This window comes from Zonotrichia albicollis, chromosome 4 (assembly GCF_047830755.1).
Source record: "Zonotrichia albicollis isolate bZonAlb1 chromosome 4, bZonAlb1.hap1, whole genome shotgun sequence".
Lineage (NCBI taxonomy): Eukaryota > Metazoa > Chordata > Aves > Passeriformes > Passerellidae > Zonotrichia > Zonotrichia albicollis.
In genome coordinates, this window is record NC_133822.1 from 16,440,650 (window position 1) to 16,467,230 (window position 26,581).

Genomic DNA, 26,581 nt, shown 5'->3' on the forward strand with positions numbered 1-26,581 from the left:
TTTTTTAATGTTTTCAGTAAATCCACTGCTGGCATTCCACATACACAACCTGAGCACTTGTACACAAATCAAGTAACCAATGATTGCTTTGTGCAAATACACAGTGCACTTGCTGAGTTCATTCACAGCTACTTCACTCTGATGTGAAATTCCATGTATCCTGCTTCAATTCCTTCTTGGCATGCTCTTGTACGTGTTCTGAGACTAGTCTGGACTTGAAATCTGTATATAGCCACATATAAGTATGAAGAATTATGGACCAGAAGTGAGAGATTGGTGTAGGCTGCATGTGAACTGCCAGAAGTCTTGGATCCAGACTTTCACTTTGCACTCTGAGCCATTCCACAGTGTGGCTACCTTTCACAAAGCCTGAAATTCTGCATCACTCTGGGCCACACATCAATCTCAGCCCATATTTCATGTGCCATGCTGTGAAGGTGTTGCTTGTGGTGTCACAGTGGCAAAACCTGCAGTGAAATATGGCTTCTACTGCATCATAAACAGTTTTTATGGCTGAATTGGATTGCATGTGACTTTTTGGCACAAACACATCATCGAATGTTGCTGCCCTGACCATCCCTAAGTGACCTTAAGAGCACAATATATATTGAGATAGATGGTAAATGGTTCTTTTCCTCAGGGTTTCTCAGCTCATATTCTCACATGAGGATTACATCTCGCTCTTTGTAGCCCCTTTCAGAGACAACATCACTCTTATTTCCCAGCACAGCACTCTCCTCAGACAGCAAAAGCTGTAGAGTACTCATTGTTTGTGCCTGGAGTAGAGACCCTGGAATTTCTACTCACAGCTTACACGAAGGAAGTGATGAGAACAAGTCATGTTTCCTCTGTATCATAAGGGTAACAACAACAGCAACCAAGGTTTTGTCAAGGCAGCCCCAGTCTCAGCAGTGACTAACAAGCAGAAAGATTAGATACTGGGATGATCTAACAGCCTGCTGCTCCCAAAAGGGGGAAGCCCTGCTCCTCTTCAGCCTCTGACCCTTTGCTCCCTCCTTATCTCCTGCTCCTGGACTCATCCCACCTTGCCCTTGGGATGGAATTTGCCAAACCCTTTCACAGACAATTCAGCTCACTAAAGCTAGAGAAAATGGTCTCTTTTAAACTCTTTTTTTTTTTTCATTTTTATTGATTTATTTTAATTTAGTTCAGCTCATTGAGCTGGATTGGCTCAGAACAGCATCTAAGGAAAGCAAAAGTGCAAGAGAGCACAAGACTCACAGCAGGAACATTTGCTCTGGACTTTAAGATCATCACAGCTACAAGGTGTAGCCCTCAGAGTTGAACAGAAGATATTCTGTGGCTGCTAGTTTCACTTTTTTCTTATTGCTAACCATAGCTACTTTCTGAGAAAATTCAGCCAAGTCAGGAAGCAGATCAGCAGAATAATTGGTGTAATTCAGAAGTTGTATTCAGCTACAAATGAAGAAGAGAGACTAATTCTGCCCTCTTGGAGCTGCATTATACAATAGCACAAAAGAATGAAGAGGGAAAATTGGAATTGATGACACATAACTGGCTTAGCTTTTATGGGTTGGACACAGCATGATGGCAAGGTATCACAGCCCCTAGGAGCTGTGTAATGCTTTATCACTATCAGATATACCCACATGGCTTCCCTGTGGCTTGAAACAGCTTCTAGCATTGAGCTAAAATACAGAGAAGCTCCCCAAAAGTCACTGCAGCATTCAAGTCCATTTTCTCTGTCCAGCTTTGCTTGCCCTACACCTGGATAGAATCCTTAAAGGACCTTCAATTCCAGCATTACTGGAGTGGTTTTGCCTCCCTACCAATGCACATGCAGCTGTTTCTTTCAGCACTCAGTTCCCCTACAGAGGTGACAGATGTGCCACTGCTGTTGTTTGGGGCAGGTTAAAAGTTTACCAACTGGTCTTGGCAGCTTGTTTGGAAGTTAAATTCTGAGCAAGTGAACCGCTCCCATCTTCCCAGATTCTGCTTTTGAGCAGCCCTACAGTTATGGTCAGACATTAGAGGGATTTCTGTGGTGTTAAAAGAATGTTTTGGAATTTCTTGTCCAGCTATCTGCCCTCAAAGCTCAGTAGATGACTCACCAGCATTCACCTCGATTTGTTACTGAGCTAGAACTTTTATCCCCTCAGCTTCTTGTCAAGTTTCACTCTGTATCTTTTCATAAGCAGATCCTGTTCTAATGCAAAAGAACAAACAACGTGAGAAGCAACTCAGAATTCCAGTTTCCAAAAGCTCTTGTGCTGAATTCCCTCAGCTCATGCGCTCATGTATTCCTGGAGGCATTTGCACACATAAATCACAGCTTGCTTACATCTGGCACACGCAGAGATCTCACTGCAAGCTGTGAGCTCACTTCACATGTGCTGCTGCTGCTGGCTGCTCTGCAGATAAGTTTGGAGAAGTTCCTTTGTAATCAGGAGACACAAAACCTGACTATTTTGCTGATATTCTTTATGCATCAGGCTCACTGCCACTTTCTGACAAAGTTTCTGCAGCCTTGCACCCATGGGATTATCAAAAGAGGTGCTTTTCATCCTTGGCAAGTAAAAAAGGTATTTCCACCTCCCAGATGTTTTTTGTTCACCTCACTGTACCTGTAAGTGATCACAATTTGACCAAACTTCAATTTCAAGAAAAGCAGCAAACACCATCTTACCCAGAGCACCCCATCCCACCCAGGCTGGAGAGTTCACTGCAGTCTCACACAAGCAGCTCACTAATTTGCTTGCATATTCAGCCCCAAACAGAGAAGATATGGTATTTTTAGCATTAAATTCTCTGGCCAATCTCATGCCATACCTAGGTTATTTTATCACCTTGTACCAGGGTAAGTGCACATCAAGTGAATTTTTCAGAGTGGTTTGTGAAAATTCCTTTGTAGTACAACATTGATTATATCTCTCTCAATTATAATTTTTTTTCTTCCAAGTGGGTCAGGTTCCTTCTGGGTCCTAAACAACAGCTTTTGAGAAAGGAATATTTTGGAGGAAGGAATATTACTCTTAACCTGGAAATTTACAATCTGGTCAGAACTGCTTTGAGTTATACAAGTCCAGATCTGTACTCCTTTCATAACTTCTGCCATGGTAACAAAGAGGGCAGTGCCATGTCTGGTCCCTCAAGCTCTGAACTGGTGCCAAAGATAACCAGTTATACTGGCATAATTAATTTTGATGCATTAATAGCCCAACAGTTTTTGTCTTTACCAGCTAGAATATTTGCCAGCAGGATTTGGCAAACATAACAACAAAGATTTTTCCTCTCTTAAGAGGGAGAACAATCCCTGATTTTAAAGGACAGGAGAGGAATCCTCATTTAGGGATTAATCATCACTTCATAACTCCTGCAAAATTCACACTCCAGGCTCTGATTTACTTACACACAATTGCTCTGGCTTACTAATTAAGAATAACATGGGTATTAGCCTTTCTTCTTTCAGGTTTTTAAATTGCTGATTTAAAACTTCTCCCGGTGTGAGAAGCATTGCTAAACATCTGAAGTGTAAAACAGCAAGGACATTTGCATCCCCAGCCAAAGGCACAGGGGTGCAAAAGAAAGGCATGATTTACATTCAGCACCTCTGCCTCTAACCTGGAGGACATCTGGAACTCCTCAACCTCCCCTCTATGAGGAAGGGACTTCTCTCCTGAGGGTGCAAAGCAGATTCAGACTCTGACTCTATTTGTTGTCACTGAGAGGGCTTGAAATTATCAGTTCTCTCCTGTGGCTTTTATATGAGACAAAGCAAGAAGTACTCCAGAGACACATGAAGCTGACACTTACACAGCATTTCTTGCTCTTTCACTCGAGCTCCTAACAGCTATCCAGCTTTTCAGCTCATGCAGGTGTTCCCAGCTATCCATTTATTATTTACTCCATTATTATGGACTCATACTCCATTTATTGTGAATGGAAACGAAATAAAAATTATTTCTCCATCTTACTTAAGATGGGGGGAAAAAAAACCAAACCCACCTTCTCTTTCTAATTCTAAAGGAGATTTCAACAAGTCCCACTTTGTTAACAGGACTGATAAGACTACTCTTATGGTAGGAAGAAGATGATTTACAAGGGTCAGTCTGCCACAGCTGCTGGATATTAGTCCAGGCCTTCACCAGAGCACTCTGATAGTGCTGCTGAATGGCAGGGTGATAACTCATCTCAGCCTGATTACGGCAACATTTCTTCTAATAACTTGTTATTAAGAAATATGTGATTAACTTTGACTTCAGTACTCCGTAGGGATTTATTATTTCTCTGAGTCCTTTGAGTCTGATTTGATATTAGGGTTGAATTATGAAATGTGATGCCAACTTTGATTAGGTTGCATCAACAGCTTTTTTCCCCCCAAAAAAGCGCTCTCTTTGGCAAGTCTTGGTAGCATAAAGGAGTAAACAATCTCTGTGTACCTGCAGAACTTCTTTCTAATAATAATAATACTAAAAACCCAGCAGCAACCGAGATAACTTGCTGTGCCAAGCCAAAGCTCCCAAGAACAGAGGGCAGCACGGAAAGCACGCAGCGATGCGAGCAAGAGGAGATTGCTGAGATGGATGATGAGCCTGGAGGCAGAGGCAGGATGAAGCATGGGCACAGGGAGCTCAGGAGCAGGGGCAGGCCTGGGGGCAGCCATTAGGCAAATCAGGCACGTTCAGCCATGTCCCCATCATGAGGGGTTCCACAGGGAGCCACGTGAGCTTTTTCTGATTGACCTTGATGAAGGGATGCTGGCAGGAGATGGTTAAACCATTTCAGCTGGGGCATCCCCAGGACTCAGTAAACATTCCCACTGGAATGCTCTGCTCCTCCTGGCTCCAGACACAGCAGGACGCTGACCGAAACTCCTCCTGAAAATGATTGTGGTATGTGGGGTCCTGGGGGGACATGGTGGGGGAGCAGCAGCTGCTTTACTCCTCAGCAACTTCCCAACACATCTGGAGGGTTTGCATGCTGCCTATCCTCCTGCCATGGTGGCAGGAATGGTTTGGGAGGGTCTTTGGCATGGAAAGAAGAGAACAGAATCACAACCATTTGTAGTGGGACATTATTTTTAGATTTCATTGTGGTCTTTCCATGGGAGCCTGGATTCCCAAAGGAAAAGAATTGCCAGCAAGGTACTTTCCGTGCATTTTTCCAGGTAGCTGCAATAATTTCTTTCACATGGGGATGTCATTTCCACAAGGCAGTGCTTTCTCAGTTAGCTCAGGAATATATTCCTGATAGTGCAAACCTGCCCAGAAACACAGGCTGGTCCAAATGGGGCTGCTTGCTCATTTAACTGTCAGTATACAGCTGAGCTCAGAAGTGCTTTTTCCATTTCCCCCTCCATCTCTAGGTGTACTCAAGGGATTAAATGCACTTTGAAAAGTACTCATGCTCTGTTTGCAGCAGTAGCCATCTCTGAGCCCAGCTGTGGCTGGAAAAGCTGAGATCCACTGCAGGGATTTTGCTAACATTCCAGTGACCTGGCCATCCACAGGGACAGGGTATTTTTGATAGGAAGCCCTTAATTCTTCATGCTGCAGACCCAGCTGGTCCACAGAGGCTGACATCATTTGACCACAAAATACCATGCTAACCACCAAGTTTTTTGCCAAAATATAATTTGATAGCTCAACACATTAAAATTTCTTTTGGAATCAGTGTCCACTATATATGTTATTATTCACCAGTGGCATTGCATTCAATGTCTCATGCAATCATCCAACAGTCTTTTTTCTCTGTATATATTTGCCAAGATGAAAAACAAAGAAAAATTTAAACCATTTTCAATGTGTTTCCAATGGTTGGACTAAGTTTTCTGAGCCACATTGTTGAGTTGTGATCTAAATTAGTGAATATTCTCCTTAGCAGCTGCTATTCCAACAGCTAGTCTCCATTTTTTTCTTTTTTGATTATGGCCTGTAAACCATTAAACATGAATATTATCAGGTGGGGCTACACATGTGGACATTCTGGGTTCATTACAGAGCAGGTCATAGGGGAATTTGCTTCTCCCCCTGTAGTCTGGAATGATTTTATAATGTTTTTTTGGAATGAAGAGTTCTCTTTAAACAAAAAAAATGTTCATCTTCCCCAATATATGCTGGTGTTGCTGTTGCCAGTTTGACAACTGCGATACATAGACATTTCACAGGAAATTTGGAGGGGTTTTAGGTTTGTATTTTTTTCCCTTAGGCAGCTCAGAGTCCTGAAAGAGCTGCTGATGAAATATTGAACAAGTGTTGTTAACATCTACTTCCAGCAATACAACAGCTCAGCTATAAATTTCAGTCAGAATAAAATCTTGATATGGAATAGCTTTCCACTGGAAAATGTTCGAATGAATCTTTTTGAAACTTGTGTTGAGAATACCAAAATTTGTGCAAGTTTTCCATCTAAATGTTTCAGAATGAAACATTTAATCTTTTCACTTTGAAATAGCTCTTCATTTTGTATTTGATTGATCTGGTATTTTATGTTACAGAACATTAAAAATATTTGAGTAGTTGAAACATTTTCTCGCAATACAATGTAGGGTATTTTTCCCTTTGAGCTTTTCTTTCCCAGACAATTTTGAAGCATTTAGCATGAGATCAGAGCAAAGTAAAGAGAATGTAACCAAGGAATGAGTGCATGTTACCCTCTCTCCTCTGGACCTGAGCCACACAAGGTCTGGGTTCAGCTTTCTGCTGAAAAGCTTGGCTGCTCACCCCAGGCTGCAGGGACCTGCAGGATCAGCTTTGGGCATTCTCTGGTTAAGGCTGCAGTGTCAGGGCATTGGCTCCCACAACAGAATCCTCACTCCCTGGATTCTGCAGTTCCAGTGCTGTAAGAACCACTGAGTGTGTGGTCTCAGTAAACACAGAGCAAATTCCAAACTCCGCAGCAAGATATCTTGAACAAACACTTTGTGCCTATAATGCACTGATTAATAAAATAGAGGAGTTCAGGCTTCATGGGGCTGTTGTGTGGAGGACTCAGATTTTCTGCTTGAAACATTTCCTTTTTTTGATCTTGAGAAACAGAGGAATAATTCAATAATTACACAGTTTTCTGCTGTGTAATTATTGAAGGAACCACGAGAGGAAAGGGCAAATCCAGCAGGTCCTTCAGGTGGTTCAATACCATGCAGCTGCAGCAGTGTGAGCACAGCTCCACAGCCTTTCCAAGGGACATAAACCCAATGAAGTTTTGCATCATCCTGCTCACCCACTGTTTACATCCTTGGGATTTCATTGTAGCCAGGTGAATCCATTCAAAAAAAGAAACTTTTGATGTCAGGACACAACCAGATAGGAATGATGCATTGCCTTTACTGTCTGTTTAACTCTACAATTTATTGCCTTTTAAAGCCATGTTAGATTATTTATGGAGAGGAAACTAATAAAAGATATGGCAGAGATTTTAGAATGATCTCTGGCAGGAAGCTACACAAAAGCAGAGAAGCCACTGCAGGGGAAAATACATCTTCTCTAAAAAAATAAATATCCAGTACTAAGAGAAATGCACTTTTGTCATCTTCACATGGCAAGGTCCTTACAAACACCCTTGGTTTTGGAATCTCTTAAATTTACACTTTCTGGCATCAATATCCTGATTTCACTGGTCTGTTTGAACAAATAGAACAAATGATTCCTTGATTAAACTGAAAAACTGACTAAATCTAACTTCACCTGCAGTGAAAGGGATGAGTAGAATTGCTGCTATATCAGCAGCAAAGCTGACTCAAGTTTACCAGTGTGCAGCAATACATTTCAAAAGTTTAGGCAGAGAAACAGATACTCAGGAGTCCCTGGGGATCACTGAATTATTCAGTGTTGCCTTCTGAGTAAGGCTGATGCTGCACCACTTGGCTGCTTCTGTACCAAATCCAGTAACTGCTATTTGACTGGAGCAGAAGAAGGTGATGCATCTTGATTTAAAGATTTCAAGAGGTGGAGAATTTTCTCACTCTCTTGTCAAGTTATCTCCCTGTCTTCATTTTCAATTTAAACTTAACCTCAATTCAGCTTCCTGTTAGAGGGAGGTTTGTATGCATTTTCCAGCAATATTTAAAAGTTGCTTTAGTACCTCATGCCAATTAAACCTGAATTAATATTTCTTTTAAGCAGGACAGCTGCATCTCTTTCAGTTTCTCATTGCAAGACATTTTATAGCATCTTCATAATTTGTATGAGGTTTTTTTTCCGTGTAGTCTCCAGATTTTATAGATTTCTCAGCTGTGAACAAGTTTCTCATGTCATTGTGATATTAAACAAATTAATCTTACAAACACAGCTCTGCTCCTGTCATCACTGCAGAACTTCCATATCCCACTGCAAGCTCATGTTCAGTGCTGTTTCCATTAGGATCCTTAAATGTATTTCTGAAACTGCTTTCCAGTTGGATGGTTCTTAATGCTCATAAGCTGTATTTCACTTGTATTGTACTTAGAAATCACTAGAAACACTAGATATGAAAAATAGTTTTTCATATCTAGTTAGACAAGATATGAAAAATAGCTAGATATGAAAAAAGTTAGAAAAATACTAACTTTTATTATTTAATGCCATATCAATGCCAACTGGCCTGGCAAAATCACCTGGCATATGGCCATGCTATTTAGAATCAAGTTACTTGTTCATACTGGCTCAACTGAGGCTGGTTTCACTCTGTGACACACAAAGATAAGTTATCCCCTCTTGCCCTCCTTATGTCCACAAATAAATATGAACAGATTTTTGCTAAATAGCATTAATTTCACTTGCTCCCTTAGCCATATTTGGAGCCTCATGGCCCCTGCCACAGGCTGCCTCTATTTTCCAGGTCTGCAAGGGTCTTTTATAACACTTATTTCAAGCCAGCTTGGGACTCAAAAATGACACAGATAAAAATGCTGAACTGCCTCAGCAGCAGGCAACACCTTTGGATGGCTCCAGCTCCAGCACATCTGTGCCAAAGCCAGCTAAAGCACCAACTAATTCTGGCCAACAGAGCACATCACTGGGGCTCATTAAAGGCTGCAAAGAGCAATAAATCTGACAGGGTATCATTTAACATAATCAATATTTTCAAATAATATTCTCTAAAACAAAAAAAAAAAAACAATGCACAAAAAGCCAACCCTCACTTTACACTGGGCACAATATTGTCTATTCCCTTTCCTGCTCTGCTAGTTGAATACCATGTCAAATTTCTCATTATTTGCCTTCTGCCATCAAAGAAGCTGAACCAGGGGTACCAAGGTCATCTTGTTTTGCCCCTTTGTGGTAACTCTCCTCTAAGACTCACAAGTTTGCGTATTGCTCAAAGACTTATTAAAAGCTAGCAAGAGAAAGCTGCGCACCTCACGCAGTTCTTTTGCTTACCTGGTGCTGTTTAGGCATGCTGGGGTTTATTTTAATATTCTTTATGGCTGCTGGTTTTCATCTTTCATGGCCATTTGTGAGGGCTGGAAAGTGTTCCTGCATTCCCTGTGATGCCTGATTGCATCACCCCAATTCTCTTTAAACACAGAAGGGAACTACTGAATATTTCTGCTGTTCCTGAATCATTAAGACTTTCACCATCTTCTGCTAAGCAAGTGAGCCAGACAATTGTTAGAAATTATTTTATTGCTGTTACCCTTTGGAATGCCTTACTGTCCTTAGGCTGCAAGGTAGACGTTTCTTTTTCTCCCTTTCAAGTCTTTCCCTTCTTTATATTTCCACAGGCTCTAATTTACATTAATTGCTGCCTCCTTCCTCTTTCTTCTCCTCTTCCCCATTTATCTGATATATTTTTAATAGCTGCCTCTGCTTCCTCACTTAAACAGGAGGTGCCACTAACCAAGGATGTCCTTGTTCATGATTATGAAATTGTGGTTTTTAGTCATCTAGTAAAGTTTCCTAGAGTAATTTCCAGTTTTCATTCATATTTTCCTGTCTAGATGTCACAACTTCTGTCCAAGCTTCTCTTCCCAAACATGTCCATTCATCATTTTTTGGTTGTTTTGCAAAATAGGCCATGGGGAGCATCACACACAAGACTGGGCAGAGATACAGAAAACAGACTCCAAAGTAAATCTTGTGTCTTTCCTTAGACAAAGTACAAGATGGAAACTTCTTCATTTAACATGCTAACATGAAAAATGAGATTATTTTCAATGTCTCTTCAGAATATGCTGGACTAGGCTTCAGGTCCTGTTCTCATTTGGTCTAATTACAGAGTCATTACCAGGAATTACTAAGCTTGCACAGGCAGTCTCTTTTCTAGGAATTAACCAGCCCTACTCAGTTTGAAAATTATTGGAAATATGTTTTAGGCATTATTACCAAAGAAAAGAGAAGCTACTGGGAAAATGAGATTAAAAAGTCTGGAAGTTTTAATAAGTACTAAAATACCAACTACTTACTCATTCCTATTAAGCTTTTCAGAAGCCTGTGCTTTATTAGCAGCAGTGATAACTTAATGTGGTGTTAGCCCAGCTGTTTTGCACTTGGGAGTCCAGATTTTTAGGAGCACCTAAAATGATGAAAGAGGGATGAAAAATTGATGAAAGATGGAAAATGTGTAGTGTCCCCTAAAAAACTGAGAGCAGATGATTGGAGTTGCCTCATCCATGCTCCTCCTTCCTGTTGCATGCTGTGTTTGAGAATGATAAGGAAGCAAAGGGCAAGTGGACGTGATGATGCAGTTTACCAGAACTGAAAGTGCTAATGATTATGAAATTAAGAGGCCTGATTACAAATGAGCACTGATTAAGCAAAAATGTGGTAGGAATATAAAGCTATTTTTTGGTAGATTTTTTGGGTTGTTGGGGTTTTTTTTGTTGTTGTTTTTGGGCAATTATAACACGCAACAGAAGCAGCATCCAGCTATGCATAAGCAGAACTCCTGGGTTTGTTTTCTGGGTGGTGGGGATTTTTTATTTGGTTACTTTTTCCCACCTTTTTATCCTCCCTAAATGAAGTTGATTGCAGTAGCATGAAGGGAGAGGAAGAAAGGAAGAGAACTTTTGGGAAGTCTACCTAATAACCATTATAGAAACTTTGCACCAACATTACAGCTATTTACTTGGTTTTAATGCTGCTATTTGTGGGGAAATAAAATAATGCACAAAGTAGCCAGGAAAAATTAGAAACACAGCAGAAGGAATCAAGGGTTTGGGATATGCAGTAAACATGGACCTGTCAGGAGGAAAATGACAATTGTAAACCTCAGGACAAGACTTCTTCATCCCAGGTGTGCTACTTCTCCTTCAGGCCACATAACTGATGCAAGAGCTGAGTTTTGTGTTTCATGTATAATGCAACAGGAGAAGTAATTCCAGTGCAGTAATAAAAAAAGTTTATTGTTTTCCATCAACCCCAGCCTCCTTTCTTAGCTGATTTTTCAAGTTTCAAATATCTTTCCAGAAGAAAATTATACCCACATAGTCTAGAGTTCAATTTAGTTATCTTGGAAATGCAATGATGAAATGACACTGCAGCTATTTCTCAGTTATGGTGAAACCAAGAAAGTTTTATGAAAAGCAAAAAAATAAAAAGGTTTAACTGGGGCAGAGACTACAACTAGCTACTAAATATTTTACTACAGAAAGAGATCTGGAACATGCACAGTTTGGTGAAGCAGATTTGGTTTTCTGTGCTATTGGCAATTCTTTTTTAAAAATTAGGTCATTTTGCAAGGAAACCTCAGTAACTGGCATAGGTGGAGATGATGCACTGCAGCTCGAAAGAAAAATGCCTTTTAACAGTAGCATCTTCTGCCCTATGTCTATTGTTTTTCAGTAAACAACAGAAGATTTGTCAAATTAGAGTGGCTGTATTTAGTCTTATGTTTACACTTCTCTACAGTTGAATGCTAAATTAGAGTTGTCACATTGTCATCATCCTCTAAGCTGAGCTGCTTTGGTGTTTGTTTTTTCCTACTCAGCTTTCCTTTACACATTCCTTCAAATTACGGGAAGGATTTACTTTGAACGTAACTATTTGACTTTTTTCCTGGTAAAGAATGTCTTTTACTTCAGAAATATAAATCTAGAGAGATGTAGATATATCTAGACAAGGTATATGTATTGGTTCTTATAAACCCAAAAAACCAGAGCAGGTACTGTGGCTGGCTGTAGAACACTTGTTCTCTGACCAGTCTAATACAAATTTATCCTTACTTAACCTTTGACATCCATCTCCAAAACACACATTTGAGATCTTCAAGAGAAAAAATAACCTCTGACAGTGGTCAAACATTGCAGTAGGTTGCTCAGACAGGTTTTGGAGGCTCCACCCATTTAACACTGCAGTGATATGACCCTGAGGAACTACAGGTATCTCCACACCTGGCCAGGTTTTGAGCAGAGGGTGGGACCTGGTGACCTCCAAGGGCAGCTTTAGCACCAGGAGCAGCAATGAAGGACATCCCCACCAAGTTCCCCTGGCAGGTGTAAGGTGGTGCTGGGATCAGGCTGATGGTGATGCCAGCAGTGACCGTGGAGCTTGGCAAGGTCAGGGCTGACAGCACAAGTGCAGGGAGAGCTCATGTGGAAGGCAGTGCTGATGGATGCTGCTGCTGCAAGCTTCAAATATGCATGCTGCTGCTCTGAGGGGAGGATTGCTCTTCCATGAGACTGGCCACAGAGGCAGCCTCCCCTTGACAGAAATACTGTTCTTGAGTACGTGAAATAATTATGAGATGAACATGAATTGAAAGTGCACTTCCTCTTGACCTACTTCCCAGGCAGAGAGGCACAGCTTGATGCCCTCCTGTTTGGAGAGGTAAAATTATCTCTGCATTCCCTGGGCTCCACACAAGCCTCTATTGTTTGGTACCAACCACATGGCTCATTATCGTGCCTACCACGCAGTCTCTCATAATGATTTCCTTCCCTCTCCTGTCAACACCCAGCTGACTAACCCAACTGGTTTCTGGGCAGAGACCTGGACCTGTTTACCCCTCCATAAATACACCTTTTTTTGTTTGTACTGTGGAGGTAAACATGCACAATGACAGTGTAAGCTGGCCTTGGGAAAGTGGCTGGGCACTCTGAGGTGCTGCAGGACTACAGGCATCACATTCCTTCCTTGTTAAGGGAACAGAGCTTTCCTGCTCACAAGGCTGTGGGATGGATCCTTTACTCCACCACAAAATCAATTACATGTGCCATTAATGCCTGTGGAGTCTGGCTGAGCCCTGGTGGATAAATCCTGCAGCAGCCCAAGGGTCAGAGCAGGACAGCGGTGCCAATTCTGTGACAATCTCCTGGCATGAGGGATGTCAGCTCCAGAAATAGAGCTTTTGACACAGGGGCCTTCCTGTCCCTGTCCCTTCAGAGAGCTCTGTGGCTCTTATTCAGGTGTCTAAGTACAGAGGATGCTCCAGCACAGCTCTTGTTGGCATTTCAAAGCCATCAACTGTGCTGGCAATGCATGGTTCTTGCATCAAAAAAACTGTTTGAAAGGGGAGAAGCTGCTGGGATTTTCTGCCCTGGATATACTTCCCCCTACCTAAAAAAACCCCCAAAACTCAGTTAAATCAGTTCATGTGTTTTTTAAGGCATTTGTTATGCCTGATGTCTTGCTATACCAAGTTGTACTGGAAACAGTAGAGACCAAGGGGTCACTAAATGATTTCTTAGTTAATCCATAACCTGTATAAACCACATGGAGAGCAGGGATAGGATGGTGCATCAATTGCCAGAACAAAATCTCCATTCCAACCTCCCAGGCAGAAGTCTGCAGGCCACAAAGAAGCAAACTTCTGCTAAGAAAGAACCTGATCATGGGTTGTGTTTTTTTCCACACATACATGACACCAAAGATAACAGCTTTTTCTGCAAACTTCCCCCAGGATGAATTGTGAATCAGGGTTCATGAATCACCTGCCAAACCCTGCGGTGCGTCAGTGATAAGGGAACACAAACCCAAAAGTGCAGGTGCCATATCAGCAGCTGCAGTGGAGCTGAGAGCACAGCCAGAGACAAGGACCATTCCTGAATTCTTTCCTGGCCGTGGTTTCAATGTTCCATCTCACTTTCCACACTAAGATGTGACACATCTGAGTGATGTGACCTCTGTGACAGACCTGGATGTCCATCTGAGCTCTCTTGCCTTGCCAGCAGTGATGATTTCATTCTGTCTGGGCATCCACAGCTGCTGCTGTAATCTCAGACATCACTCACTAATCTCACAACAACCAGGTGTGCCCAATAATCAAGTGTAGTTCTGGATTTATCTTATCTCAGGGTGTGTGTGCATGGGGTTGTGGTCCAAAATCCCCCTCCCCATGTACAATGTAACATTCTTCCTCCTGAAGACAATTCTGTTATCAGCAAGGATATTGAACAGGGAAACTCCTTGCTTGAGATTTTTTCAAGAAAACTGATTCAAAGACATTGTTTTGATTGTCTAAAGCAACCAAACCACAGCTTCAGCTGAACTGATTCTCCTAATTTATTTTTACAGTCTAATTAAATTAATCTTAATTAATTAATTACACTAGAGAAGATTGCCTCAAGTCCTCACAAACACTGAAAGCATGCCAAGGCCAATAGGAGTTATTAATCAGCACCTTTGGACAGACAGCCACACCCCAGGGCTGCCCACTCCATCCCAGCTCCAGTGGATCCTCCTTCCCCACGGCTGCCCACGGAGCCAGGCACACACCAAACACAGCCCTGCCTCTAAGGGAAGCCATTCCAGAGCCATTTGCTTAAATGCTGCTTTGGCTTCCCCATGCAAAGCACTTCCTGTGACACCTTACAAATGTCAGCATAATGAAGCTTGGAGTTTATTCCCATCCACCTCCTTCCAAGTGACTAGTAAGGCTTCAGACAGCCTAATTCTCCAAAGAGCAGTGTTTTCCTCCACTGTTGCCTGGGACAGCTGCCTGAGCAAGGGATTGTGGCTGAGAAGTTCCCTCTGGTTATACCAGAAGTTCCAGCCCTGTAAGGCTCATTAAAAGGATCAACATTTAGCTTAATGGTTAGGAGAGATCTCTGTTAATACTATAAATCAGTTATTGCTTCCATGAGCCTGGAATGCTGGGTGAGCAACAAGGGCTGGTATCCTGCTGCTGTGATCAGGGACAAACCCATCCAAGGCCACCCTGGCCAGGCAGGAACCAGGAGCCAGCCAACCCATTTTCCTCCCCACACATCTGCTGTTTGCACATCTTCAGCCACATGAGCTTCCTCAGTCACCCATGAACACCTACTAACTAATTTCTATTCAAAACCTAAAAAGACCTCCACACTTTTGGAAGCATCAAACCCCATTTCCTGGCTCACTTCAACTACCTAATCCTGAGATGTGGTACCCTCAGCCCTTTTGTCTGTGACCTGGGGTAGAAAGGGATGGTGTGGGTTACTTTTCCTTCACCACTTAAGGCTATACAAGAACATTTCTTCCACAGCACAATTGCTCTAAATCACTACATTAAAAACTGAAATATGAGAATGACGTTTATGTCTGCTTGCATTCTGTGTGCTATAAGCAAGTGAGGTTGCACAGAATTTTTTAGGCCAATTTTATCTCTATACCACTCTCTAACCTGATCTTTAGCATTCCTATTACATAAAACTGAACAGCCACAGCATCAGCTGTATGAGAATCTGAGCCCAAGACATAAAACATCTCCAAGCCCTAACTGCAGGGTCCTTCCTGCAGTGCAGGAAAGAAAAATTGAAGACTTCAGGGGTCTAAAATTGACATTCAGGACATGCAGTGTTAAAGCAGGAGAGACAGTTTCAACTGAGGAGCAACTTTATGGGAAGAATGTCTGTCACGTGGTTCGTATCCAATATTAAAAATTACACAATATAGGGCCACAGCAACCATTTAAAAATCTATCCCATTTAATAAGGGCCAGTTTTACATGCCAGCTCTCATGCAAACTTCTGAAGTAATTATTTTTGCAGTTCCCCTCCCCAAGCCAGTCACTGCTTAGTCCAGAGTCTTGTGTATTATTTAAAATGCAATACAAAAGCATAAAACTGAAGCAAAATTAAGATTTGATAGAAAATTAATAGAAGGAAAACGAGAGGAAGCTCTACAGTTGCTGAATTTATTTTACTGTATGGGTACTTCCAGCACTATCTTGAATGAGTTACATTAGCATCTTTGAAGACCAAAGAATTATGGTTTCTATACTCTTTGCCCTTAGACTTTAATCCCTGCTGTGCAGCTGCCCAGAGAAGTTTGCAAATTATTCAATGCACTTTTGCAATACCTCCTTAACCTAGAATGCCTGTCTAGAAGGCATATAACCCTTTTTAGACATAGTTATACCCAAATTCATAATCCACTGGAAAAAACTGTTACTATATTAGTAGAGGCACAGGAGAATAAAATATCTTAATGATAATGCTTTCAGGGCCACACTTTTTGAGTGTAATTTAATTTATCATGGCTGAACTTAGGCTGAGATGGACAAAGATAAATGTTTTAATTGTTTAACTTCCACTGAACTCGGTGGAAGTCAAACAGGGGAGCCCCAGTACCATTTTTCCAAAGTGGGAGATATCCCTGCCCACCAGCTGTTTCACTTCTGATCTCTGCCCAACAGCAACTCACAATTCATGTTTAAAGTACTGATACACCAATGGCCATTTTTATAACCCATTAAATCACTGCCCTGAACTTAGCATGCCTAACTCTTATAGCACCACCAAGCTGGACTGGAGGATGAGAAGAAAAAGCATAAACAATCTTATCCTGTAAATCCTGTCAATACAGCAGGCTATAAACCCAAACAACAGAATGACCCCACCCTTGAAAGAGCTCCAGGAAAACAATGGGAAGCCAAACTTAATATTTTTAATTACCAGGGAAAACCTTCCATTCCAGAACCACCTTAAACCCTCCCAGGAGCTTTACTGTACTGCATGTTAAGGCCGTGCCTTGGCCCAGCCTCCAAATTATTAAATCCTTATAAAGCAACACAGCACTGGATCTGCTGATTTCAGATTTTCCTTCTGTATCCAAGGGTTTGAGTGCATGTTGTGTTGCATTTTTCTTTTGCTCTGACCATAAGAAGGGCTCCCTTGGTGACCCTGTTAACAGTTGCCTCATCCAACCATTTATCTAATTAAATTATTCCTCCCCACACACAATTATTTAAAAAGCTTAATAGTCTAGTCTCACATCAGTTCTACAAACTAGAAGCCTTTTTTTTGTTTTGTGTGTGCCTTTTGATGGGAGGCAATTCCATCTCAAGGTCTTGTCTACTTCAGGTTTCTGTCTCAGATGGCCAAAAATACAGATTCTGGCACAAAACCCCATCTAAGTTTCCCTGTTGGTTCAAAGTCTTGTAACTTCAGTCAAGAGCAGCAAGACTGCAGAGAAACCTGAGCAATTCCTGTGCACAATCACCTCCAAAACAATGTCTGCGTCCCCACAGACAAAATACACTGAATGCACCAATGAGAGAGGAAAACTGGAAAGGAAGAAGCAGAGGGAGGTTTTTTTTTTCCAACAGTGAGCAAGGACTCAGGAAGCTGCAAAAGCGAGGCAAAGCTGCATCTGTCACAAAACTGGATCAGATTCTGGGTTACTTCTGCTGCAGGCCGGCTGTGTGCTCCTAAGCAAGTTCTGCCTGTCAGAACAGGACACCCATGATGTGATGAGGAGCCCGGGTGCCACTTGACTCTGAAAATAGAAGCATCCCCTCCCTGTGGGACACATCCCCTGCCTCTGCAACTGTGGCAACTCCTTCCTGACCTGAACTGCAGTGGCAATTCTTCCTGAGAGCAGCAAAGAGCCATGGTACTGACCACTTAACCTGCTTACAGGCTCAGAGGGACAAAATCTCAACCTCTGCTGCTTAGAAGGGAACACCTCAAGGCCTCCAAGGCATTTTACTGAGTAATTTTCTGCTGTCATCTTATTGCAAAACTTCCATACCTTCTCAGTGAGGTCTCATGGGCAGCTCCTTCTAACACTGACTCCTTCCTCTCCACAGCACAGCCAACAAACTCCAACTCTTCTCTACCAACTAAGCCACTCTTTTATAGCACTCATCCTCATTGGACACAGCTGTGGCCTGTTAAGGGCAGGCCTGTTCCCAATCCTGGTAATTAGTACAGCTGCAGGTCCTCAGGGGTGAGATTGCCTTCTGCACTCTCTTCTCTTACTTGTCCCCCCACAATTTCCATTGCTTCGGAACTCTGACCCTATAAATATTTCTCACCATATTGGCAGAGCCTTTCACAGATACCACTGACATGTTCAAGAGCTGTCTTGCATAGATGAACTCTCTTTTCAGTCTCCATTTGAGAATGCCTGAGAGGGAGATGAGACAGCTCCCTGTGGCAGGTGTCCATGTCCATGTGTCCATGTGTCAGTGGCATGTGCACATCACAGACCAGAACCCCCAATCCCACTGCTCATGGATGTCAGCTCTGTCAAAACCCTCAGCCATATCCTCCTCTCTTCCCACCTGGCCTCACACAGCTTCCTTTCTGTGGGGAGCACTCAGAGGGTGGCCAGGGGCATGGAAAGCTCAAAAGGTGCAGATGAACCGGAGCTCCTGGGAGTGAGGTTTGCCTGGGAAATGCTGCAAGATGGAAACCACCCTGGGAATGAGAAAATCACCTACCTTCCCTGCCTGATTAATTCAGTCCAGGTGGATTATGTTCACAACACAGGAACACGTTGCACCTCTCCAGGAGATCTTACCCATCTCTCTCACCCCACACATCATCCATAGGAGGATTCCTGTTCATTTGCAGATAGGGAAAACGAAAATCCAGGATGCCCTGAGGCTCCTGGCAAATAGCAAATTAACCTTGGGCTACCTCACATGAAAAGCAACATCAGGCCAGGGCTGGAGCAGTTCTAAATTCAGAGTTACAGGCCACAAGGGACCATTGCTATATGCTTGTCCCATTCTGAAATTTTTCCCCTCAAACATCTGCTACAAACCACAGTCAGAGGGGAAGTGGACCTCTGGTCTGATCCAGTACAGCTGTTACTGTGTTCTCCCAGTTTCAGAAATCAACCTGACCCCTCAACACTGGATACAAACACGCTTAGACTTGGAAGGAGTTCAGTTTTAGGACCTTGCTTTATGAATGTTTTGAATTAAAATGATTTATATGAACACATTTGCTCTTTGGATCCGGCTGCAGCCTGCAATCAGACCCAGCTTTTCTTAATATTTTGGGCCATAAGCCATCCAGCTTAGGGATTTATTCATCTTAACGTGTTTAGCTTTGTAAGCACAATGCAGTAGTTACTGTTGTGCCTCCCAGCTGCTCTTCCATTTTTTATAAACTCATTTTCTCTGCTAACCTACTTTGAATTTTTTCTTCTAAAGCTGTTTTTAGTCTTCCCTTGCCCTCTTTTTTTTTTTTTCCTCTCCATAAACACTGGGATAAAACACTAGTGACTTGAATAGGCTCCAGCTTCTATATCCTGACTTTGGAAATAATTGTTCCCCCTAATCCTTTTGAGTGCACTCCCAATTCCATATATTCAAAGAGCTGTCCCCCCCATGCACATACACACCCAATTGCTTCTGTTCAACAGAGATCATGCATCAGCACATTGTTATTGCTGGTGCCAAGCATTTGGCTCAATTCTTGAGCCCCAAACTCACAAACTGCTTCTAATCCATGGATGGAGGCTCCTCCAGCACTGCCACCACCCTTCCCACCTTGTCCTCATCCCAGCTACTGGAAAACAAAAATTATCTTGTATTCCAGCTCAGCCCTGCAGCCTGCCAGTTGATTCCTGGATCCCTCCAATTCAGTTTCATAAATACACTTAACAAGGGATTTTAATATAGATTTGGTAAGGCAGCTCTTTGAGTGATACATAATTTATGTTGCCCTGTAGCATAGGAAGCCTTGAATGGCGTCAGAGTGAGCAGATTCAAGGAACTTGCCAGACAGCAGCAGAGTGCCAAGGAGGGAGAGGAGTGGGGAGAACAACCCAGGGAGGAGTGAATGAAGCTGAAGGGCACAATAGCAGGAAAAAACGTGATAGACAGACAAGGCAAAAGGCACAGGGCGAGAAAGGAAGAGAATAAAGGAGAAGAGGAGGAGCTGAACTGAAAATGCAAAACCCCATGCGGCAAGCTGGGCTCTGCAGGCTGCAGTGCCACAGCTGGGCACGGAGAGAGCGGTGCCAGCCCAGGGCAGGGGCACAGAGAGAGCAGTGCCAGTCCAGGGCTAATAAGGGCTTGGAGGCTCATAACACACTTAAGATAGCTTAGCTACTCTTGGAGGCATAAAAATTAGCAGGATAGGTTCTGTTGCAGTGTTGGAAGTAAAAAGGTTTAATAAAAGGCAAAATAACAAAGAGAAAAACCGAGCTAGGTGCTGGATGTTCTTGCTCTTAGTAAAACAGCTTACAAAAGCAGTTAGTTTCTTTGTTCACATCCCTTTCTAGTTAATTGCTCAAGTGAAACTTGTTAGCTTCTGTCCAATTAGCTATCCTTAAGTTTAAAGTCCTTTAAGGTTATAGAATAAAATGAAAAACAAACTTCTAAGCTTCTTTCTTTTTTAAAGAAACAAAAAATAGTTCTGTCACTCTGTCAACAAAAACCATGCTCCTACACCACACTCTGCCCAAGAGACCTCAGCAGGTTCACTTGCAGGTATGAGGTGAAACACAGGAGGCAGACAAAGCAAATGGAAAGTTTGGTAGACCACAGAACATGAGCAGTGCTTGTCAAGTCCATGGAATCTGTGCCTGCCACCTGCCTAGGCTTTCACTTCTGGCTCCTGGAAGTCACTTTTTGGCTGGAGAACTCTCATGCAAACAGTTGGTGTCAATGGGTTCTCTGTTAAACCCAGCAGTGACCTGTCACAGAAGTGTAAGGACACCTCAGAGACAGATCTCCATCAGGACCAGTCTGATAGATGGGGAAGGATACTAAGAAAGCACCTCTGATTTATTTTCTGGGATTTACACAATGTGAACTGAAGGCAACACAACACTTGGCTCTCAACAGGACCCCTGGTGAGCAGAACAGATGGCCATATTAAAATGAAAAAATCCCTGAGCACAACTGGACTAGCCAAGAGCCTCCACAGAGGCTGAGGAGGGAGGACTGGCCCTGAACACTCAATTTTCCTTCTGCCTGCAGTATCCACGATGAGGTTTACTATTACTTCTGTTCATGGAAAGCAGCCAGGATACTTCTTGTTGTGCCAAACTGGAGAAAAGCAGCCTTTGCCTCACCAAGTTCACAATGCAGTTACCTTGGGTGTCTCTTCTCTTGCACACGTGTGGCTGTGCACAGACCCATGAGCTGCAAGAGAATCCCAACCCATCAGGGGAGCAGGCATCTGGCAATCCTTGCTCTTCCCAGTGCTGCTGCTCTCTGTGCCTGGGCATGTGGGCTAAAAATGGTAAAATTTGCTCCCTTCATCCCAGGTGAAGTGGTCAGGAGCTGCAGGGAGTGAAGGAGAGTAGATAATAACAGTGCCCTTAGAAGCAGCAGCATTGACTGAGGGTCAGGCTTTAATCCCTCTGCTTTCTTCTCGCAGAAAGTGAGGGTTCTTCTCACTGTGCTCCTCTCCTGCTCTGCAAGGTGATGGTGACTGTCAGAGTGCTTTCACCTCCATCAGCCAATGCTCACAGGGTATTTCTAAAGCTGCTGACTGGCCAATGCTGGGGAAACATTCCCTGGGTTTTCCCTTTTTCCCTGGTGCCTGATGCTGTGTGTGACTGGCTGTTCATGGCCAGGATCCCCGTGGTGGCTGTCTCTGTGCTCACCCCTCTGCATTTGTGTCTGTTTTCTTTGGCATTCTCCAGCATTTCCCTTGGAAGGAATGGCCAATAATACAGCTCCTACTCAGATATCACCCTCTGACAGAGTTGCTTCCATAAAGATTATCATTCTTCTGCTCTGGAGCCTCATGCTGTTCCACTGCCTCTTTCAGGCTGTTCTCCCCCGGGGATAGGGTCACAAACCCCACAAAGTACACAGAGATTTGTAACTAGATCTGCTCTCTAATTCTTTTTCCCCTTTTTAATCTGAAAAATGTGACAAGTAAATTGTAGATTTTGTAGAAATTTTCAAAAAGGTTTGTGCTCCCCTTGACCCAAAATCTGCTGGCTTTGAAAGAAATATTTAGATGAAGCTCCTCCAAAAGTTTACAGAGGAGAGCAACTATTTCTTGTAAAAATAAAAGCATGAAAACCCCAGAGTATTTCTCTTGAAAACTAATTTTAGTGGCAATTTTTCAGGCTGTTTCAGTGAGCTGTGAAGCTTAGCATACCTTCTGGTACTAGAGTCTGATTTCACAGGCCTGGGGACCTGAGAGCTCCCTACAGCAAAATCAGAGGAAAAGTTGAAAAAGGAAATTTTAAAAAATACATTCTTTTTCTGCAGTGATATTGATCCTTCTTTCCATAAGAATTCCTACCAAAATTAAAAATAAAAGTAGAAGTGGGAGTTGAATATCTGTGTGTGTGTGCACACTTTTGAGTAAGAATTAAGCCTTTTACTTAGAAAACATAGATGGGTGCCTCACTCAGCCCCTGAGGGCATCTGTATTGCTATGCTATGTTTACACAAGAGAAAAAGGAAAGGGGATTTTCAGCGTCAGACTGAAGCCAGCAGGGTCCTTGCAGGGAGAGAGGCTGCCTCACAGGGAAAGATAAAACATCTAGAAATGGGACACAGGAAAGCAGCTCCAACACCAGTTCATCCAGCACTGCTGGATGATTGGGATGGAATTGTTCAGGTCCTCATTTTCCCACTCTCAGTAAGTGGGCAATAGTGACAGAGCCTCCTCTGGGGACAAAAGTGCTGTTTCCAGCAGATGTGCTGGCTCTGCAGCCAGGCTTTCAAGATGAGCTTGGTGTGTGACTGCCAGATCCAGCTCTTTTCTTTGCAGAGAAGAAAAGGCAATGATCTCCACTTTCCTAAGGGGAATCCTCTCAAAGTGACTAGAAAGCAACCAGCTCTAACCTGGTGGCATAAATCACTTTGGTGAGCCTCAGGTATATCCTGTGACTCCACTTAGGGCTCTGTTTGCCAGAAGGGAATCACTGAATCTCCTCAGTGATTCCTCATAACCTCCCACAGCTGCCTGGGCAATCCTCCTACAGGGGAACCCAGGTTGCTTGTGAATCAGCTCCTGAGCTGCAGGAATTTATAGGACTGAACTTTAAAGGAAGCAAAAGCAGAAATGGGGTTTGGAAAGCTTTGTGGGCAGCTCAAAAGAAGTGTCCCAGCCATGCATTCACACCCTACAAACAGTGGTTCACAGGTGACAGTTATGGCACCAGCATCCCAAGCAAATCCCTCCTCCAGCATTAACCCAAACGCCAGATCTCAGAACACTCCTGGTTTGTCCAAGCCTCTCCTTTTTTGAGACATCAGGCTTCCATTCTTAGCTGTTGGACTAGATGGAACACTGAGGGCCAAATCCATAAAAAACCTGGATCTCTGTAACTTTTCCCAGCATCATAAGGAGTCACGTGCCACGTGCTGGAGTGTGCCAAGAGAAGGGCCATGAAACTGGTGAAGGAGCCCAAATCTGACAGGGAGTGGCTGAGGGAGCTGGGGCTGCTCAGCCTGGAGGAGAGGAGGCTCAGGAGGGACCTTAAAGCTCTCTGCAACTGCCTGATAGGAGGCTGTAGCCAGCTCTGTGTTTGGGGGCTGCCCATCACAAATCTTCAGCTATCCAGGTTCAAGTTTAGTGTCCAACTTCCATCATCCATTATCCTTTTGCAGATCCTTCTGGATCTGCCTGGACTGACAGAACTTTGAATCTGGAGTCACACCTTTCCCATTGTGAAGGTTTTCCAGTCCAGTTGCTCCACATGGGAGAGAAGCACCTGCCTGTGTTTTCATGTCCCAGATGGGAACATGCCATCACACTCATCCATGTGAGAAAAGTCCATGTCAAAGCTGTCTATTTTCACTGCTTGACCCTCTGGGGGACAGAGCTCAGGATGTGCAACTCTACCCCATTTCATACTCCAGGTAAAGAACCATAAAGGCAGCTCAAAAGGATGTGTTTTTATTCAACAAGAGCTCCTGACTGGCTTTATTTTTGTCCACGTAAGCAGCCAGAAACAGATGTCTCAGCCTCCTGGTACCAGTCACTCATTTACCAGCAGCTCTGCCCTGTTTGTACAGCTCCCTTGTTCTCAAACCCTTAACTCATCGTTACACAGAGATAAACGATCAATGCTCAGCCTTGTGATGCTGCAAGGAGGGGGGCTGACTCTTCAGGAATAAGGAAAACAGCACATGAGAGGGATCAAATCGCCAACCCTGCACAATTTGGTATTAGTTCCTCTCTGTTCCAACAGGATCACATGCTTTTAAGCCATCTAAGGGGGAGCAGTCCCTGAAGACAGGTTTTTAAATGTGTTCACAGAACATGATCTTTGCTGGCCTCCTTTCCTCAAGATGCCTCTATTCTGATACCACACTGTAATATTTAAGTCTCAAACACCTACACACAGCTTTGGAGTTTTTACCAGTTCTTTAGACTTCTACTTTTACTTCCTTTCAGTATCTTTCACCTTCCACCTTCCAGAGCAAGAAATATAGGCTTTGCAATGGAGCCAAGTAACCACAGGACTGTCAATGTCAGAAACTGTAAGAACTAAATGCTTTGAGCTATCATTTTAAAAAAATCCCAACCAAACCAAAAGCCCTTTCCTACCCCAAGCTAGCCCTTTTTAGGGATCACAATTCACCAATAGTTCAAAACAGACACAGCCTTTCCTGCTTATATAGTCATACATGTCTTTGTCACATCAGGGTGACCACTAGACCGGGACCACAACCCCCTTCCAAAATTCACCCCAATTTCAGCATCACACACACCCCACATACACTGCTCTCCCAGAATCACTGACTTTGTTCCTGCCTTCCCAAATCAAAGAAAGCCACTCTTGCCATTGTTTACCAATGATCATTGGTAAACACAACACCCAACCCAAAGAGAAGATCTGCCTCTAATCCCCTGTAAGTTTGAGTCTTGTCTATGTCCTGAAGGAAGAGAATTTAATATTCCTTGCAAAATCCCTGGCTTTTGGATAATCTACATTATTGTAACTCTGGACAAGCTTGTTTTCAACAAATACACCCTTTCTTTTTTTTTAGCCTTGCTAAGCTCTTGATCACAGCAAGTATCTTGTGCCTATTAATACTGTTATAGATGGATAATGAGGTGATTTGTTCTTGCAATTAAAAGATAACTATTGTGTGAATATTAAGAAAAGCCTTAGTGATGTATAGTTATGTTATTGTAGTTTAGATGTCCTCTGTTGTCCCCATGGTTCCCTTTTCCCTCCTGTATTGTTGCCATCAGACAGCCTGGGCTGTCTAGGACGATCAGGTAGAGAGAAGGTGTGCACATGGGGCAGGTGGGAATGGCAAAGCTCAGTGCTTAGGAGGTGCAGCACGACAACACCTGAATCCAATCCAGTTACAAGGAAGCAGTTTCCACTGATAAATGGCAAAGAAGAGCTGACTGACAGACTTTGGGAAGGGCCAGGGCTGGCTGATGCAACTTTGAAGTGGCTGTGTGGTATCCATGAGGGGCAGTTCCCAGTGCTGCAACTTTTTCCTTATGCAGTCCTTTGTTGTATTTTTGTGAAGGTTTAATAAACCTTTTTAAATTTTCCAAGCGAGCAGTTGTCTCTCACAATACCATGAGATTGTATGTACTCATTACCATGAGGCAACTGTGAGGGGACATGTTGGCTACTCTCAACACTTTTAAAACATGCAACTTTGACCCTTTCCCAGGCTTTCTAGATAAACCCCAGGGAGAAGCCAGCATATCCCACCGGACACAGATGTGTCTGTTGGTTTAGTGATTCCTCCTGTCTCTGCAGGGCATGAATCCTCACCTGCGGGTCAATGGGCCCATGAACATCAACCACTACGCCACCAAGAAGAGCGTGGCAGAGAGCATGCTGGACGTGGCACTCTTCATGGCCAACGTCACCCAGCTCAAGGCTGTGCTGGAGCAGGGCACGTCCTTCCAGTACTACGCCACCCTCATCGTGCTCATCAGCATCTCCCTCTTCTTCCAGGTGATGATTGGGGTTCTCCTGATCATCACGGGTAAGGTGCCCACCGGAGCGTGTGTGCAGGGGCAGGGTGGGGGTGGAAGGGAGAAGCTTCTCCCCCCAAACCATTCCCCTCTGGCTCCATGCAGGGTTGGATGTGGGTGGTAGGGTGGGCAGCGTTACTCAGAAAGGTGCTTGGTTTGTTTCTTGTCTGCACAACTCTGAGCACAACTCTTCCTTCACTGCCACTGCTGACCCCCTGTTTCAGTGAAAGAGTGGGGATTTGGCCAAGAATGGGCCCCTACTGTTATGTGCTCCTTCATGCAGCTCCTGCAGACACTACATTTGAGCTGTAATTTATATCTTACTTCATCTGGGACTTAACAGAACAATTTTTGCAGAAATATTCCCTATATTTACCTCACATTTAACCAATCCCACAGTTGTCCTAGTGGCCTACAGACAGTACATTAACACCAGCACTGGTTTGCTGGTGCTTGCCCAGTGCTCCATCTGATACAGGAGTTACTGTATTTCAGCCTCCAACAGATTCCCAGTATTAAAAACCTGCAAAATGCTGCATTTTCCTGAATGTCCTACATAGGTTTTTATGGGGGGACAGAGGATTGGAGGCTTTG

General features: G+C 43.3%; 1 protein-coding gene across 1 annotated transcript in view; it reads left to right on the plus strand.

Annotated features, from left to right (window-relative positions):
- Positions 1 to 26,581, plus strand: part of NINJ2 (ninjurin 2) — a 41,689-nt gene that overhangs the window by 13,039 nt on the left and 2,069 nt on the right. The window contains exon 2 of the mRNA XM_005482679.4: positions 25,767 to 25,998. Coding sequence (XP_005482736.1) covers positions 25,767 to 25,998 — 232 coding nt within the window. The remainder of the gene's footprint in view (positions 1 to 25,766; positions 25,999 to 26,581) is intronic.